The 18,044-nt window shown below is 46.4% G+C and overlaps 1 protein-coding gene across 1 annotated transcript in view; it reads left to right on the top strand.

Annotated features, from left to right (window-relative positions):
- LOC307242136 (high affinity choline transporter 1-like) overlaps positions 1 to 18,044 on the top strand; it is a gene marked incomplete at both ends in the record, with an annotated part of 43,542 nt that extends 25,498 nt beyond the window's left edge. Inside the window, 2 exons of the mRNA XM_080016471.1 lie at positions 7,066 to 7,112; positions 17,870 to 18,044. Coding sequence (XP_079872597.1) covers positions 7,066 to 7,112; positions 17,870 to 18,044 — 222 coding nt within the window. The remainder of the gene's footprint in view (positions 1 to 7,065; positions 7,113 to 17,869) is intronic.

Genomic DNA, 18,044 nt, shown 5'->3' with positions numbered 1-18,044 from the left:
TGACAAACCTGGGGAAGCATGGAAATGTTTAGGTGAGATGGCGGTGGCGTTCCTAGCGAGACTGTTTAACCACACCCTGGGAAGGGAGAGGATGCCGAAGGAGTGGAGAAGAAGTGTACTGGTACCCGTCTTCAAGAATAAGGGAGACGTACAGAGCTGTAGTAACAGCCACAGCATGAAGCTCTGGGAAAGGGTAGTGGAGGCTCGGTTAAGAGGTGGGGATCAGCCAGCAGCTTTATGGTTTCATGCCAGGAAAGAGTACTACAGATGCAATGTTTGCTTTAAGAACTCTGATGAGAAAGTACAGGGAAGCCGGGGGAGTTTCACTGCGTCTTTGTGGATTTAGAGAAAGTGTATGATAGAGTGCAAGAGAGGAAGTGTGTTATTGCATGAGGAAGTCGGGGGTGGCAGAGAAGTAGGTAAGAGTGGTACAGGATATGTATGAGGGCAGTCAGACAGTAGTAAGGTGTGTAGTAGGTGTGATGAAGGCATTCAAGCTGGAGGTGGGATAGCATCAAGGATCAGTTCTGAGCCCTTTCTTGTTTGCAGTGGTGATGGACAGGTTAACAGATGAAATCAGGAGTCTCCGTGGACTATGATGTTCACGGATGACAATGTGATCTGTAGCGAGAGTAGGGAGCAGGTTGAGGAGAGCCTGGAGAAGCGGAGGCAGCATTAGAGAGAAGAGGAATGAAAGTCAGCAGGAGTAAGACACAATACATGTGCCTGAATGGGAGGGAGGGCGGCGAAAAGCTGAGAATGCAAGGAGTGGAGGTGGAGAAGGCGGATGAGTTCAAGGACTTGGGGTCAACCATCCAAAGCAGCGGAGAATGTGGGAGAGAGGTGAAGAAGAGAGTACAGGCAGGGTGGAGCGGGTGGAGAAAAGTGTCCGGAGTGTTCTGTGACGGAAGGGTTCCAGCAAGAGTGAAGGAGAAGATGTACAGGACGGTAGTGCGAGCGGCCATGTTGTACGGTTTAGAGGCGGTGGCTCTGACTAAAAGGCAGGTGGCTGAACTGGAGGTAGCAGAGTTTAGGACGTTGAGATTTTCATTGGGAGCAACGAGGATGAACAGGATTAAGAATGAGGACATGAGAGGGTACATCTCAGGTTGGACAGTTTGGTGGAAAAGTGAGAGAGGCCAGACTGAGATGGTTTGGACACGTGCGGAGGAGAGATGAGAGTTACATTGGGAGAAGGAGGCTGAGGATGGAGCTGCCAGACAAGAGGAAAAGATGAAGCCAAAGAGAAGCTTGATGGACGTGGTGAGGGAGGACATGCAGGCGGTTGGTGTCAGGGAGGAAGATGCGCAGAACGGAAGGTGTTGGAGGCAGATGATCCGTGGCCAACCCTAACGGGAGCAGCCCAGAGGAGAAGAAGAAGAAGAAAGAATTATTGTCACTCTTTATTCGGTGAGCGCAAAACTTACTGAGAATGTCTCATTTCACAATAAATGGAAATGTCCAATTTAACATGAATTCTGACAGACAACATTTAGATTTACTTTAACATGAACTTTATTTGTTTAGCATCTTTGAGTTGGTGTCTGGTTTCTACTGCATAACATAGGCATGCTTAATGAGATAGTATTGGAGCTTGAATCTCCGTATTGGATAGAAAAGTAGAGCCCGACAGGTGGGTGCAGGGGGGTGAAGGGAGCAAGCAATAAGCAAGTAAAGCAGGTAGGGCAGGAGGGATTGGCTGGAAGCGCGTGGAAGTGTGTGGCGCCGAACAACACACAACAACAACAACAATAACAACACAAGCTCTCACGATCTATATGCTTGCATTTTTTTTGTCTTGCAAACGCAGCGGTGTTCCTATTACATGATGCGTCCCAGACGAACGTGTACTTGATGAGACTTGGTAATTTTTCCATGTGGCTTTGCCAAAAGTAGCCAAAAGTAACCAAAAAAAACAAAACGAATGGAGCTTTTTGGTGAAGAACGGATCGCTGTTGGAGTTGCGTGTGAACTCATTTATTTTGTGCTGACAAAAGAAAAGTTGCGCAGAATTTGGACAAGTGGTTGGGGAGACATCGTCTGCATGGATAAGTTCTGCAGAAAGAGCTGGAGTTCGATTTTACAGTAAATCCTAAATGTTGAAGTGCAACGAAAATACCGCATAATCCTTTTTAAAAATATACTTTAAATACATTCCTAAAGGGCAGAAAAACTGGACTCAAATGAACTGATCATTGTCCTGGTTGTTTTATTGAAGTCAATTGCATTGAAGTGTAAGTCACTTTGGACAAATGCTTAATTGTATAATGTATTGTTATGTAATGGAAATCAACATTGTCAACTACATCAAACCACAGACAATAACTGCAAGTTTATTCGCCAAACTGTGCAGTGACATCATCAAGAATGATGATTTCCTCCTTCACACAGATGCACGGTGGCCGTCGGGAAGGCTGTTGGAGCAATTTGTTGAGCTGAGGGAATAGCAATTAGTGTGTGATCAGATCAGAAGATGTGCCTTTGGAAACTTGAAGCATTTTACAGGGAAAAAAACATATGCATCCGGCAACTTAGTGACTTTCAAAGTCTGGCCATGCTCCATTTCATATCCTCATCAAAGTATCAACCATGACTGATCACCTGACATGTCTTGAGGAGGATTTTGAAGCTGACTTGACTGGACTGGACTTGTCAAAGTTTGACTGTAAGGGATGCATTCCACTCATTGCATTCACATGCACTTGAATAAGCGGTCATAATCGGGTTATGGCAATATTCTGAATATTGCAACTGTCATGTTAACACCTTACCCTAATTATCTTAATTGAGTTAAGCCTGAAATGGGCACAAACTCAACGCGATCATCAGACCTGGATTTCTGCACAACCATTTGATTTATCGTGGCATGTAAACACCTTCACCCCACTATCAGTGTATATACACACTGCGCACGCATCGCAAAAACCCAAATAGATGGACACTATGGCGACCACTGGTAAACCTGTGCACTTTTGGAACGGAAAGTGAGACCGAAGAGGGAGCTAAATATTGTGAGATATTTGAATGGGCGCAAGGGCCATTAAGTATAATTAACACCTGTGACGCCTACAATTTGTCACAGGGTTGTGAGGATTTTGGAGCAAACCGAGGGTCATGGGCCCGAAAAGGTTGAGAAACTCTGGCGTAGAGTGCAAGTACATCCAAGCTCCGGTGGCTACCTGCACAGCACACTGCACACTGCACCTGTGCGGCGTGTCACCGAATCGCCAACACCCCAAGGGCGGCATTGGAAACCATCCATCCGTGCAGCAATGTCATCTGTCAAATAAGGACTCACACAGCTGCCAGAGCCGTTTAACGCCCTCCTCTTCCACGTTTACAAGTGGAACAGGGCACGGTCTCGCTCTAGCACCCCGCTTCCAAGAGACAAGGGCTCTTGCTGCTGAAACACTGACTGCCACACCCCACCTCCACCCCACCAGCACCTCCACCACCCGTCAAGTCAAACCAAAACAGCCTGCAGCTCTCTCTTCTCACCAAGGCAATCTTATGTCGCTCTGACAAGACAAGCTAATTGGACTCCATGTTTTTTCACCCTTAAGTTGGGTCAATCAAAATAATTCACCAGGACAAAGTTCATCAGTCTACGCTGGAAAAGGAGACTGCATGCTATCCTCTGCCATGACCTCTGAACTGTTGCACGTGAACCATTTACACAGGGGAACCCCCCCTGCACACACACACACACACACACACACACACACACACACACACACACACACACACACACACACACACACACACACACCCTGGATGTGCTAATCCCTCACTGAGGGGCTCCACATAGACCAGGAGGAGATGGAGCGGAGGTGGATGAGGCTGACAGCACCAACACAGCTGGCCACAGAGACTCTACTCAAGACACCTCCCGGCACACACTGTGAGGCAAGCGTGTTTCCTCAGGCTTGACCTCCACTGACCCTGGCACCCCAGGTGCTGGTCCGAGACACCTGGCCTCAGCAGCGTCGAGATGACAAAGACCCAGTTTATTCCTTTGTGTCTTTTATTCCTCTCCTCATCAAACAGAGGCAATTTAAGGACGTTGCAATATGCAGGCAAGCAGTATGACGACTGTAAGAGTTTGTTTTATTCAGCACGGGACCACACAGGACTGTTGTTGGGTATTGCCATAAACATTTGTAATAAAAAGCTACATTCATCAAAAGTGCCAGATTATTGTTTGTTTGATATTTCACAAACAAAGACTCCCAGAGCCACTTTAGAGCCCTGTGCACCATGAAGGGAATTGTAAGATGCATCTCAATTTTATAGCAATTCAAAGAAGCTTAATGCAGAAAATTATTCACAGGCCTCAAGAGGGGTCCAATGAAACAAGAAACGGTCCAAAAAAAAAATAAAAATAAAAATAATATATATATATATATATATATATATATATATATATATATATATATATACATACAGTGTATATATATATATATATACAGTATATATATACACAGTATCTATATATACTGTATATATATATATATACAGTATATATATATATATATATTTTTTTTTTTTTTTTTTAATTTATATAAAATATCTAACTCAAAATATCAAACAAGTCTATGTGTCATTCAATCAAAAACAAAAAAGGAAAAAATCAAAAACATTTCTACTCCAAGATAAATAGTTTATCTTTCTCTCCTTCGAGGGAAAGGGCAGGGATTAGGCAATGAACTTTGAGATTATGTGTGGCAAGATTGTAGTTACGCAACATTGGATCCTGCATAGCGGCACAGTGGTCATTTGCGAATCCGGAACCACACTTGAACATACTAGATGTTGATCGACTCCACCAGCCATTTTGCCCACATACGCACGATGATTCTCAGGGCAATCGCAGTAGTTAGTAATCATTCACGATACGGTCTTCTGATTAGAATTTATTGGCAGAAATATTTCTTAATGTCACTGTGGCTGTTCCGCCTGCCGCACGGGTGGCTTTTTCAGGGCCCTCAGACACAGAGACACAAGCAATGGTGATGAAACGTACCAGGTCATTGTACACACAGACACCGGCAGTGATTGCAAAAACACTCCAGTTTATTGGAGAGAGTGGCAAGATGGAACAAGCCGGCAGAGGATGGAGATACGTCATGCTCGTTGATTGCTCTAACGAACAACAGGCGTATAGCCACCCCCGGTCCTGGACCCAATTACCTAGATACAAGACAGGTGTGGCTGCTTAAACCACTCCACCCACACACCACAGTAGCGTTGAATCGGTGTCCCAAATCTGGATGAATGCCTCACCATATTTAAATTGAATATGATGGAGTACCTGATAGCAGGGGATGTTTTACTGTACATAACTTGGTAATGTGTTTCCCTGAGGCCCCCGCCAAGAGCTACAACGTATGATTATTGGGTTCGATTCCCGCCTGGGGCGCTGTTGGCACCGTGCTCCGGTGGGTTATCTCCCAAATAGGAGCCTTTCTGTGTGGAGTTTGCATGTTCTCCCCGTGCTCACATGGGGTTTCCTCCACCTCACGTCAGTAAGGACCCCCACCAAAAACATGCACCATCATGGTCTGACCAGCGATGGACACTTATCACCTGGTCCCCGGGCGCGTCCACGTACGCTGCCCACTGCTCCTGGCTGTGGCCCCGGAGGAAGGACAAGCCAGGATGGTTCAAAAGCAGAGAATCCATTTCACCGGCCACCATCAAAGCATGTGCATGTGTGTGTGTGTGCAAGCATGTGTTGTAGTGTGGTGTGTTGCGTGACGAATAAAGACTGTTTCTTTCTTTTCTTCTTCTTCTTCTTTCTACATTTGGGAGATTAAAAAAAAGCCTGAAAAAAAACTGTCGATATTTTCGCAAGGTCAAAAAAAAAGGGTTGTGAACTATAGGGGAAAGGGCCGAGCTGAAGGCTCTATAATGTAGCCCTTCTCTGCAAGGCCCGGACTGACGCAGGGAGCCCAAGGCCCGGCAGGTTGGGACAGAGCAGGGCTCTGTGTGGTGAGCCAACCGCAGAACCCTGTCACCTCTCTGGACGGTGTGGAAATCCCTGCGCACTATAGGAACTAGCAGCGTACCGCTAACTACCCACTGACCGTTAATTTGTAAAGCGTCATCCTCACTTAGCAAAGGACACACACAAACAGAATCAATCACCTTCCTAATTAAATACATCGTAAGTCGTGAACTGCAACAGGACTCTGTGGAATTGACTGAGTGAGTCATTTATTTCACCCAGTCTGTTCAATTCAAAGCTTCGCACGAGACACTTACCAACTACGTCTCAATGTGTGTCAACCAGGATCACGTGAGGTTCAACATCCACTAACCAAATCAACAGAAGTTAGCCATGCTCCTCTTTGTTGACCCCACGCTTTTGCAGTATATTCAGTTCCCTTTTGCCTGATGTGAAGACAAAAGAAAGGTGAGACGAGAATATAACTGAGATCCTCTTTTTCATCTTTTTCATCCAATTTGTTTGAGTTTTACAGTGTTGTTCTCTATCAAGTACCCCCCCACACCCCCACCCCAATTCGATTTAAATTGTGTGTTCAGTCACCTCCTGCCAATGTTGTGTTATGGCTGCTGCATTGATTGCAATGTCAGGATGAATTGGTCTCCATTTATTCATCCTGCTCTGCACATTGGAATAACATCTCGTGGAGGAGCAGGAGCGCCTCATAACGCTGGACAACACCACATTTATGAGCCTGTTTTTCATACGTAAACTTTAACAAGCTGTGGCATAAAGAGGACATTGTAACTGGAACATTCATTTTAGAAACAGGGCCAAGAGCAGGCCCTGTTCTGATAGAATCTTTTCCCGTATTGAGACAGCATCCTAGAGATCTTGTGAGGTCCAATTCAAAGGAGGGACCCCCCCCCACCCCACCACCACCACCACCGTCGCCTCCACCAGTTGAAACCACTATTGCTGATTATTCTCTATCAGCTCTTTGTCCGACAGGGAGCCGTGCAGTGAGTGGCCTCGGTATCTCCCCGGCTATCTGAGCTATGTAAACTCTGTGCTGTGGGTCATTGCGCAAGAGCCTCTCCCACCCCCCCATTCTGCAGGAGAAGAGAAGGGCGCTGGTGAAGAGCAGGCACATCGCTAAACTTCGGTAAAATAAAAGGCTGCGCAACATGAGCCACAGTCCATGCCGTCACCGTGCCGGAGCAGAGAACGGCGTCTCGCGTGCTCACGTCCACCGTGGCTGCTCAACCCTCGGTGGCAACATCTTGCTGCGGTGAAAAGCGCAACCAACGTGTCTTCTCATGAAGGTGAAGATAACACTGTGGATAGTGAAAGAGAAGATGTGATCAAATAAGATCTCTAATCCAGGAACCAATCCAGGAACCTAACCTAAAGCCTAACCCAGCACAGCAGCAGCGAGTGCATTCTCCACCCAGCCATAGGTAGGCTCCTCCCGAGACAACCCAACCGGCGAGGGCCTTGCTACATGGGGATCCCACCTCCTCCCACTTCCCTAGCCCGAACCTACCCCTAACCCCAACCCTAAAATGTGCGGAGGCGACAACTGCGGGGAGGGGAACCTCCAGTATAGCAGCGAGCGCATCCTCCACCCAGCAATGTGTGCTGGGCGGAGGTGGCTGGCTCCTCCCCAAACAACCTAACCCTAACCCCAACCCCCCGTATGCAATGTATGTGGCTAGAATATAATGGCAGAAGAATATGTAAAGAATTCTGTGTCGTACTTCACAAATATAAACAATAAAATATAAATATAAATACAAATTGGAAAAACATAAATAAAAAATACAATCTACAAATCTGTCTTGAGATTTGGGGGCATGGTTTGTGATGTATCACTCGTTCTAATGCAAATCACCACCCTGACATACACCTTGTGCCCTGTGGTGCCTCATCCTCACACCTGTGTTTTGCAACCGCTGTGCCGTGGTGCACCAGGGGTGAGTAAAAAAAATCTGTCAAATTTCACTTAAAAAAAGGATGAATGGAAATGATTCTCTTCTTTTGCAAGATCAAGGCTGAAGTCTGAAGAGTCGGTTCAGCTCTAAGTTTTGAATGGAATTCTCACAAGTGTCACATCAAAATTATTTTGATGGAATACAAATGGTAAATCTGTCAATATATCTGTAATATGAATTGTGGCAGCTACCTTGACTTTTTTTTTGCCTTGTACTTTAAATGAGTCCATAATCTGGTAATTATTTTCGGTTTGTCAGTGCACTCGCTTGCCCCCTCTTGCCAGAGTGTCTCCCGACTTCTGAGTCACTTAAACACACGTTTGCTATGATGGAATGGTTCGCATCGTTATTAGCAGGCCATAATGATAAGCACCATTATACATGTTTCTGACGTGCTTTAAAGGTTAAAGGGATAGTGGTGTGCCGTTGGATTATTAAACCATGGAGTTAAAAAGGTTTGGAAACACTGGCTGACATCACTCAACCGCACCGACTCGCCTACACGTGCAAACACAGACTTTTTTCCCCTTCACAGTTTGGGTGCGCAGGGGCCAGCATATCCATGCCTACAGTAACAAACGTGGAATAGGGGCTTGCCATAGAGGAATAAGGGCTTGTGCCATCCGGCGGCTCACTCAGTTCTACTGGGGAGGTTTTAGGAGACAGTCATTCGGGGGTTAAATGGAAATTAAATTAAAATTAAAATGAGAACGCAGTAACAACATGCAAACACAAATATCAAGATTGGAGGACTGGGAGAGGCACACATAAATACATCTCATATTAAAAGCCAATAAAAACCTCGCAAAAGGGGGCATGAATGCTTTCTTGTGCCATCAAATATTAGATTATGTAAACAATTCAGTAGGCGACAGCTTGGAAGGCCAAGTGGCCACGATGGCCAAGTCCTGCCACTGTACTATCCCTGCTGTTCAGTGATTGATGACTACAGACGCTCGCAGCACTTACACCAAAGTAAATTACTCTGCTCCTTTCCAGGCTAAAAGGAGCCATATTGAAATCCATATTTTTCCTGAGACTAACACTCAGAATCTGTGTGCTTTTATAGAGAGCGCTAATCTGATGAAGCGATCGTTATGATCTTGAACAGGATCTAATGAATGGAGGTTTTAGGGGCACTCTACTGTAGAATACAGTTTTTTGTGGATATTGCCTGCTGCATGCCCACTGATTCGGCTCATTCCCTCCTCTGACTTTAAAGTGCGACTTACCACTGAATGATCTTATAATGCAAGCAATTGATTCTGGTCAGGTTTCCTTCTGACGGCTTTGCCTTGTCTTTGTTGGCTAAAGTGTGTTGTCCAGTGAACAATTGGACCTGTCTCCGCTGCTGTTTTCTGCAGCTGTTTTGCAGCGATGTGTGACTGCTTCTGAGCATTTCTCACCAGGTTTTGGGCCAGTTTATCTGGAATCTTTCTTGGTCTTCCAGACCTTGGCTTCCCCTCAGCTGTTCTAAATCTCCCATTTTCTGGTGATGTTTCTGACAGTGGAGATATTGAAACGTTGAGACGTGCCGGTGGAAGTGAACTGTCTTCATTCCAATGTCCTTGGCAACTCCTGAGAGGAGCTGTGGTTGTTAACTCCAGACAGAACAGCCAGCAGCAGGATGATAGTTTAGAAGGCATGGAGTGAGCTCAGAAGAAATATTCAACCCTGGAATTGCATTCACCTGTAAGTAAGTAACAATAAATAACACGTAATAGCGTAATATTACTTGCTGATTAACAATAAATGGAACACAAGTTATCAATACAATGTGAAACTTCGGCTTTCCTGACCAGGAAAAAAACGAAATACAAATACTGTGATATAAAAGGCACAGGGTCGAAATGAGCCGTGTGCTGGAAGGCAGCCGTCCACTTTCCCCCCCCCTTTATTGAACAAAATTTAATTCATACACATTATGTATTGATGGACAAATCATGTATACAACAAAATAATTGCAAAGAGTGTTTTCAAATTTCTCTGATGTTTATAAAAATTGTTGATCCTCCTCTTACGGTGGCCCTGGGAGCTCAACGCACTGCAACTTAAGGAAACGCAAGCAAATAGACAAAACACGAGCAAGTTACAAAAAACAAAACTGCATTGACAGAAAACGCAAAAGCATTAACAAAAAAACACAACAGAATTAACATAAAACACAACAGCATTACCAGAAAACACAACTGCAAAACCACATTTCGGAAGTGAGCCACACAATTACGGAAATGATGCACTCATTTGTTTGCAATAAAATACTTTAAACTAAATTATTTTGTGTCTCTAATCATCCTCCATCTGCTTCCTCCATGCAATGAATAAATAGAAAAAAACAACTTTTTTTTATCAATCCACAGTTTTTATTTCAGCCATTTGAGTACGATGTTCAAGAGAAAACAGCTCCTACCGGCTCTGTGATACTGTGGTGAAGTTTGTGAACGATTCAAACCTTGTGGGTTGCAAGACTGGTCTGTGATAGTTGCGGCTCCAGGTTGTTGCTTGTATAAATTCTTATATATAATGACAGAAACAAAATAATTCAATTTAATATATTTTATTGCAGATAAATCAATGCATCCAGTGTGGTTCACTTCCGTAATGTGGTTTTGCGGTTGCGGTTGTGTTTTCTGTTGATGCGGTTGTGTTTTCTGTTGATACGGTTGTGTTTTCTGTTGATGCGGTTGTGTTTTCTGTTGATGCGGTTGTGTTTTCTGTTAATGCAGTTGTGTTTCTGTTAATGCGGTTGTGTTTTCTGTTAATGAGGTTGTTCTTTTAGTTGATGCGGTTGTCTTTTCTGTTAATGCAGTTATGTTTTCTGATGATGCTGTTGTGTTTTCTGTTAATGCGGTTGTTCTTTTTGTTGATGCGGTTGTGTTTTCTGTTGATGCGGTTGTGTTTTCTGTTGATGTGGTTGTGTTTTCTGTTAATGCGATTTTGTTTTCTGTTGATGTGGTTGTCTTTTTTGTTGATGCGGTTGTGTTTTCTGTTAATGCAGTTGTGTTTTTCATAATTTGCTTGTGTTTTGTCTGTTTGCAGGTGTTCTCTCCGTTGCAGTGTGTTGAGCTCTCAGGGCCAGCGTATCCTCTTGACTATTGCAACACACAAAGTATATGAAAAATTGAAAACTTACAAGAAGGTCTGCTGACCACATGTTTTCAACGTGTTAAACGTATCTGCGACCTGATTAACTGAGATTACAATAGCAGTTCAGAGTATCACCCAAAACAATATTCCTGGAATACTCAAATAAATAAACTGAATTGTTTATGTGAATTGAATGATTCTCTCGCCTTTTGCTTTGCAGGCCAATCAAAAGCGTCCAGTGCGATGCCTGTTTTTAGTAAGGGTGGGGAAGTTCTGACCTTGACTGGGGATATTATCGGGAGGTGGAAGGAATACTTTGAGGAACTCCTAAACCCGAGGTCTCTGTGGAAGAGAAAGTGCCAGAGTGTTCTGGGGATACTGTGCACTTTGCAACGTGCCAGGGGTGGACGAGATCCGCCCAGAAATGCTAAAGGCTGTGGTTGTTGTGGTGCTATCATGGCTGTCACACCTTTTCAATGTCACGTGGATGCCAGAAACAGTACCAGGGGATTGGCAGACGGGTTCGGTGGTCGGACCAACTGTTGACACTCTCATTGATCCTTGAGGGGTCATGGAAATTTTCCAAACCAGTCTAAATGTACTTCACGGACTTGAAAGAAGCCCCAATGGGTATCGGTGCAGATACCATGGGAGTACTTGGGTACCGGGGCCACCGTTGCGCGTCATTTGGTCCTTACACAACTGGAGTGAGAGCTGTGTTCGTATCCTCGCCATGGAGTCAAATTTGGGCTCTGGCAAGGGTGTGCCTTATCCCCATTCTGTTCCATGGACAGGACATCAAGGCTGACGGGATGTAATTCAGATGTGTTCTGTCATGCATGTAGTGACCAGAGGGAGCACTGAAATGTTAGTTAGAACATATAAAGCATTTCTGCTACAAGCGATGCACAAATGTTCCCTCTTCCAGGTGCAAAACTATCAGCCCATACTGAGGATTGATCTTTTAATTTTGGCATAATGATTGACTTATAATCATAATCACCAGTCAATCTTTACCTTCTCCATCAAAGACTTACAACTTCTGAATTATTCTCCAATACCCATGTTCTTTTTTTATCCTATTTTAAAATCCCCATATTCCAACACGTGTTTATGCGTGAGGTTAATTCTTTGTAATATGTGCGGAGAGTAGTGAAAATCTCTCCTCAGGGAGCGAACGGACCCTGGTCGCCCTCACATCTGAAGAGAGAGCTAATGGGAAAGCAAACAGAATGATTACCACGACCCCTTCACAAGGAGCAGCCTGCTGAGAGGGCAAAGCGCTCTTAAATCGCATATTGCTTTTAAATGTGTGTGTGTGTGTGTGTGTGTGTGTGTGTGTGTGTGTGTGTGTGTGTGTGAGTGAGTGAGTGAGTGAGTGTGATTGAGTGTGAGTGTGAGTGTGTATGTGTGTGTATGCGCTAGCTTGAGTACACTTCCTGGAAGGATGATATACTTGCTTCATGTAGTCGAGAGAAAATGCAATAGCCAGCTTTCCACAGCGTCGACGTCCTGTCTACTAATGATCCATCGCCTGGAATCCTCTCCTGAAAAAGCTGCCAGGAAACACCAGACACCAATGTCGTCCCATTACTCGACAACACAGGTATATATAATTAGAATTTCTATTAACCACGCGCCAAAACTGTTGACAGGGTATTTAACTCACTGGAGTTGATGTAAGAGGTGCATATTGTAATGCAGTCAATACAGCCTTTGAGAAAGGAAGCTTCACATGCTGCTTCACATGCTGGTTTAAGTTTCTCTCATCCAACAGAGTAGCTACGGCGTGTTAAATGACGTTCAGACTGAAATATTGAGTTTTGGGAAACCATCGCTGCGTAGTGCATACGGTGATATTACACCGACAAGATATTGCACGTAAGTGTATCTGCTGTTGTCGCTTTTTTATTTCTCTTCCTCGTTCTGGGCATTAGCAGCGGTTCACATTAGCCACTTAAGAATAAAAGCTTATATATGCGGTTGGCACACAACAAGAACACGTAAAATATAATTTGCAATCTTTGGGAAAGGTGAAATGCTAATTTAAACCGCAATCCTGCACTAGAGGTAAGGTCAGGGATAATTACCCCGCCCCCGCCTCTTCCCCCAACCCCCCGTCCCTCTCTCTGGCCAATGGCAGCCCTGGAGCTGTTCTGTGGTGAGCTGCTCCTCCCCAGGGATGGAGGCCTCCAGCACAGAGACGCTTTCTCTGCAGCACACGGGCCCTCTTCACTCTGTGTTGACTTAGTAAATTACCTGGGATGTCAGGCCCAACCACAGCTTATCCTCAGAGGGAATGGAGCTGGGGGGGGCGTGGGTGTCTGGGACGGTTGGGGGGGGGCTGTGTTTGCTTGGCTGTTGGGAAAATAAAACCACTGTGAAGGATGAGAAGAAAAAATGTCAAGGCTTTGCACTTGCCGCCATTGTTCCAAGAAAATAAAGATTAGCGGTCGGCAGAACAGGCCGGTCGTCCACCAGTCTTGGAGGACGGGGCAAAATTGTCCGACTTGCTCCAAACTGCTGTACCGGTGAAACCTGTCTTAACTAGGCCCACGACATACCTGACACCTTCCATAACATATAACTGCAAATGGAACAAGTGATATCTGATAAAAAGTGATATATTTATAAGAAAATGACCTAAATGCCCCCCCAGCCTAGGCACAACCCTCCATGTCACAGAATAAAGCACAGAACCGGTTCTTAACTCCTTAACATGCAAAATGTCTGGAGCACTGACCCCTCGTAACAGAGAACCTACTTTTCTTCACGGCAGGTGATGGTCCTGGTGGGTTGGCGCCAGCGGGGGTCCTACGGCATGCAGACGCTACGTGGTGCGCTGGGCTTGGCGTCAGCCGCCTGGAGCCACACCTGCGACCGCTCTGCTTCACGTCTACTTTGACATTTTGGACGCCGCCTCCGTCAACAGCAGCCCCCCCCCCCCCCCCCCCCCCCGCCCCCCAGTGATTCCGACGCGTCTTGCCCTCCTCCGCTCGCCTCGGGGACGGCCTTTTAAAATCAGCATCGCCTACGAAAATAGAGACGAATGCTTGTACATAGGTTTGTTTGCTTTCTGCCTCGCTGCTCATCTTTTTTTTTTTTTTTTTCCTGTCGGAAATGTAAGAAGAATGTCAGTGAGAAGCTGTCGAGATGGCAGGCGAACTCGGCCGAATTTCTGTTCTTTGGCGGAGGATTTTCTTGGCGGAAAAGACAGCCTTTTTGTTTCATTCACGATGTGGGAATTCCTGACACTCTCTTGGCTGTTCAACGCTGTTCCCTCACACTCCACCGGCTTCTGGCATAATATTCCCACTTTCTATTCTACTCCTCTTCTGCTTTTCTTTTTTTTCAAGATCACATTTTCCCTCTGTCTGTCTGCATATCATACTAAGCCTTTGATAGGGATGGCGGTGGTGTTGGAGGGGTTACAGGGTTATGGGTTGGTTATGGGTCGGGGGTGTCAGCGGCTACCCAGTAACTGCACTCAAAGGATGTGACTGAATGCTCAGTCGAGGGGCAGAGAACGAGGAAAAAAACCAAAACAAAAAAAACCCATCTCTGCTCTCAAAGAAGTGCTTTGTGTGTAATCATCAAGCCGTGATATTGACACAATTGCCTTGTCTAATTTGTCATAACACGCTTTGCAGTCTGCTGCATTGCCTGTCCTCCCGCGAAGGAAGGTTTCATCACCCCGCCGCTCCCCGCTGCGTCTCTCAAGTCCAACGGCGGTCGCGAGAGCGCTTACCCGGTTACGGTTGAAAACGAGTCAAGGTTTTTGGGCAAATAATCAGCAATTGTGCCAGAGACTTTGTTCCCTTTAGAGTCGTCCTTCCAAACAGTGATATTCTAACAAGTCCCAGGCCCATTTTCAGGTCTGCCACACCTGGAGCGGTGCCGGGCTCTGCAGAATGGAGACTCTCAGCCGGCTCTGAAGACTGTGATACAGACATTCAAAACTAATGCCATTTAAGTGGCCCCTCTGACAGTGGACATTCACATAACCCAACATCTAACATTTTCCAGCCTGGCTGAGGGGAGGGTGGGCGCCAACAAGAGCCTCTTTCAGGGGCTTTTCAGCGCGGATTACAGCGGCTGACTGCAAGGTTGGAACAATGTGACCATAAGACTTTCATGATTAGTAGATTGGACAGATCTAATAATTTATTAAATCACCTTATTCAGAACTGAGAAAAAGAAAAGAAACTGAGGCAAAAAAAAAAAAAGATTAGAAAACCATGAGAACCAGGTGGAGGGAGGAGGGAACAGTGTAGAGTGGTGTGTGTGTGTGTGTGTGTGTGTGTGTGTGTGTGTGTGTGTGTGTGTGCGTGTGCGTGAGTGTGTGTGTGTGCGTGTGCGTGAGTGTGTGTGTGGGGGTAGCTTGACGCAGGTACCACGTTCTGTGTGCTTACACGCTCTCATTGTTATTCAATATAAATCATCATTTTCTTTGGATCTAGAACACACGGCATGTGTTGTTATGAAGTTATCGCTGTCGATGACAGAGTAAAATCTCTTCCTTGTTTTTTTTCCACCACAGCCTACATGTAAATTCCTGTGCATGGGTAAGCTGCAATATTGTCACTGTGCAATCAATGTGTCACAACACTGAAAGAGTGACGATTCTAAATGGCCACGTGGGGAAGTGGTATATAAATATGTGCCAACAGTATATCTCAGTATCCATGCTGTGATTTAATAGCAAAATGCATTTTCCTATGTTCACAGATAGTTCTTCTGAACGTCGGAGCACCAGTTGCAAGCCCACTTCTGTCCCAGTAGTTCCGTTGAAGTTGTTGCCTCACGTTGGTTCTCATGGCATCAGTAACCGGAGGACTGGAACCAGACACACACTGATAGAACGAGACGGAGGGCGAGGGAGAAAGTTGAAGTGAAGAGAGAGAGAGGATGCGCGAGAGAGAGAGAGAGAGACAGAGAGTTCCAGGGAAAGTACCAAGCCCTCCCCGGTGGTCCGCACATATGCCTTTATGATCTTCCCAAAACAGGCTGGATGGTGGGGCGGGCGCAGACACACCTGCTTTGTCAACAACGTCTTCCTCAAGGCCGGCTCACGACGCATCCTGTGTAATTGCAAAGGCTGCGAGGCCTTGTGCAGTTTTGCGAGGCCTTGTGCAACACCAGAATGTCTTTTCACTCGCCAGTCGTTCCCCCGTCTTACTCGTCCTTTCACGGGACACAAACCAAAAACCCACAAAGTATGTCTGACAGAGAGTTTATTTGCCGCCATTAATTACACAGCGAGCAAATATTGAATTGGCCGCAGCCCGTGTCAGCTATCAGGAGGTTCGCACCGAGGCCCTGACTCCCCTGGCGCTCACACCTGGAATCTGGTGTGATCTTGGCACCATCACCTCCAGCCTTTTGGAGAATCACGTCCCAGAGCCCAGAGAAAAGACCCCCCCCCTGCCTCACCCACCCCCCCGGCCCTGAACCCCCCGCGCTCCGTTGTTCACCTGATGTTTTGATAAGGACTAACCTGGTTCGCGAAAAACCTGGGGAGACATGACAGGGCAGGTCACAAGAGGGGAGAAGCAAAACAAAGAGTCAGATTACACAGAGCCCTCTATCAATCAAACATCTTTGGAGGCTCACAATCTCCCTCGCTCTGAGCAGAGGAATCTCCCCGGCTTCAAAGGGACACCGTGTGAGGGATTCTTCCTCCGCGGCGCTGGGGTTGCTTCAGAAGTTCACTTTATTGTCCTTTGTTGCTACCAGACACAACCCGAGGATGGTGCTTAGGCCGCGGCGTGTTTACCGATACCAACTTTAATGTAACACGGCAGATAGTGGCGGAGGAAAATTAATCCCTTGTCTCCCTTTTCTGCAAAATAATACTTAAGGTTACACCGCACGCATAGGCAGGCTTTTGTACATTCCCAAACATAAATTATGGCAAGATAAATGAATTCACCCCAGTGAATGTGTGTGTGTGTGTGTGTGTGTGTGCGTGCGTGTGCGTGTGCCTGTGCATGTGTGTGTGTGTGTGTGTGTGTGTGTGTGTGCCTGCGTGTGCGTGTGCGTGTGCGTGTGCCTGTGCATGTGTGTGTGTGTGTGTGTTGTGTGTGTCCGTGTGCGTGTGCGTGTGCCTGTGCATGTGTGTGTGTGTGTGTGTGTGTCACTCAATGCTGCCATGTCTACTTTTGTGCACCGCACTGTTGAAATGACTGGACCTGGATTCAGATGCATAAGCATTGTTCCAGATGTGGGGGGCGGGGGCTCGACATCGGGGTCGAACGCCGTTTCATCTCATTTCGCTGGACAGCAGATTGAAAATAATGTGTATCGAAAAACCCGAAGCTGATTTCTTCACTCTGTTATCTCGAGGCCGTGATGTGAAAGATTTACTCCTCAATATGAAACACGTGCACTTGTCATCACCATTTGATTTGTTTGGAGTTGATTCCCCTGCAATTCATCTTCCCATTCATCCGTTTTGTTTTGCCGTGGCCCTCGCGATGGACAAAAAACACCCTCCGGAGGTCGACGGAGATGTTTGCTTTGAGAGGCTCGCGAGAGGCTTCGAGCCGACTTGTTTACCGATGCACTCACCAGCCCGTGGCCGCCTACAGAGGCTTGTCTCCTCTTCCTCTGCATCCTTTCACCTTCTGTGATGCCCCCCCCCCTTTACCTCCCGGCCTCCACCATGCACCTGTCTGTCTGTGGCAGGCAGCTGTGGGTGGGCGGGTCTTGGCTGTCAGCGGAACATTCCAGAGAAGAAGTCACCCCATTAATCCCCTGGGTTTAGACTCGGGCCGCAACGGCAACCCTCCCCACCGCCCACCCCCCAGTAGCCACTTCCACTGTCTCTCTCCGTTCTTAGTATTGTGCCGAAGCTCAAATTGGACATGCTGCCGCTGTGCTGTGACCGACCAGCAGCACTGACCGACAGCCCCCTTGCCCGCTACCGCAGCAACGACAACATCCCTACGTCGGCCCTCATCCTGCCCAGTGCAGCCTCCGACTACCCCCTTCGCTCCCAGGCCCGCGGGCTTTAA

The sequence above is a fragment of the Zeus faber genome (genome assembly GCF_960531495.2).
Source record: "Zeus faber genome assembly, chromosome: 16".
Lineage (NCBI taxonomy): Eukaryota > Metazoa > Chordata > Actinopteri > Zeiformes > Zeidae > Zeus > Zeus faber.
This window is presented reverse-complemented; position numbering and strand designations above follow the sequence as displayed.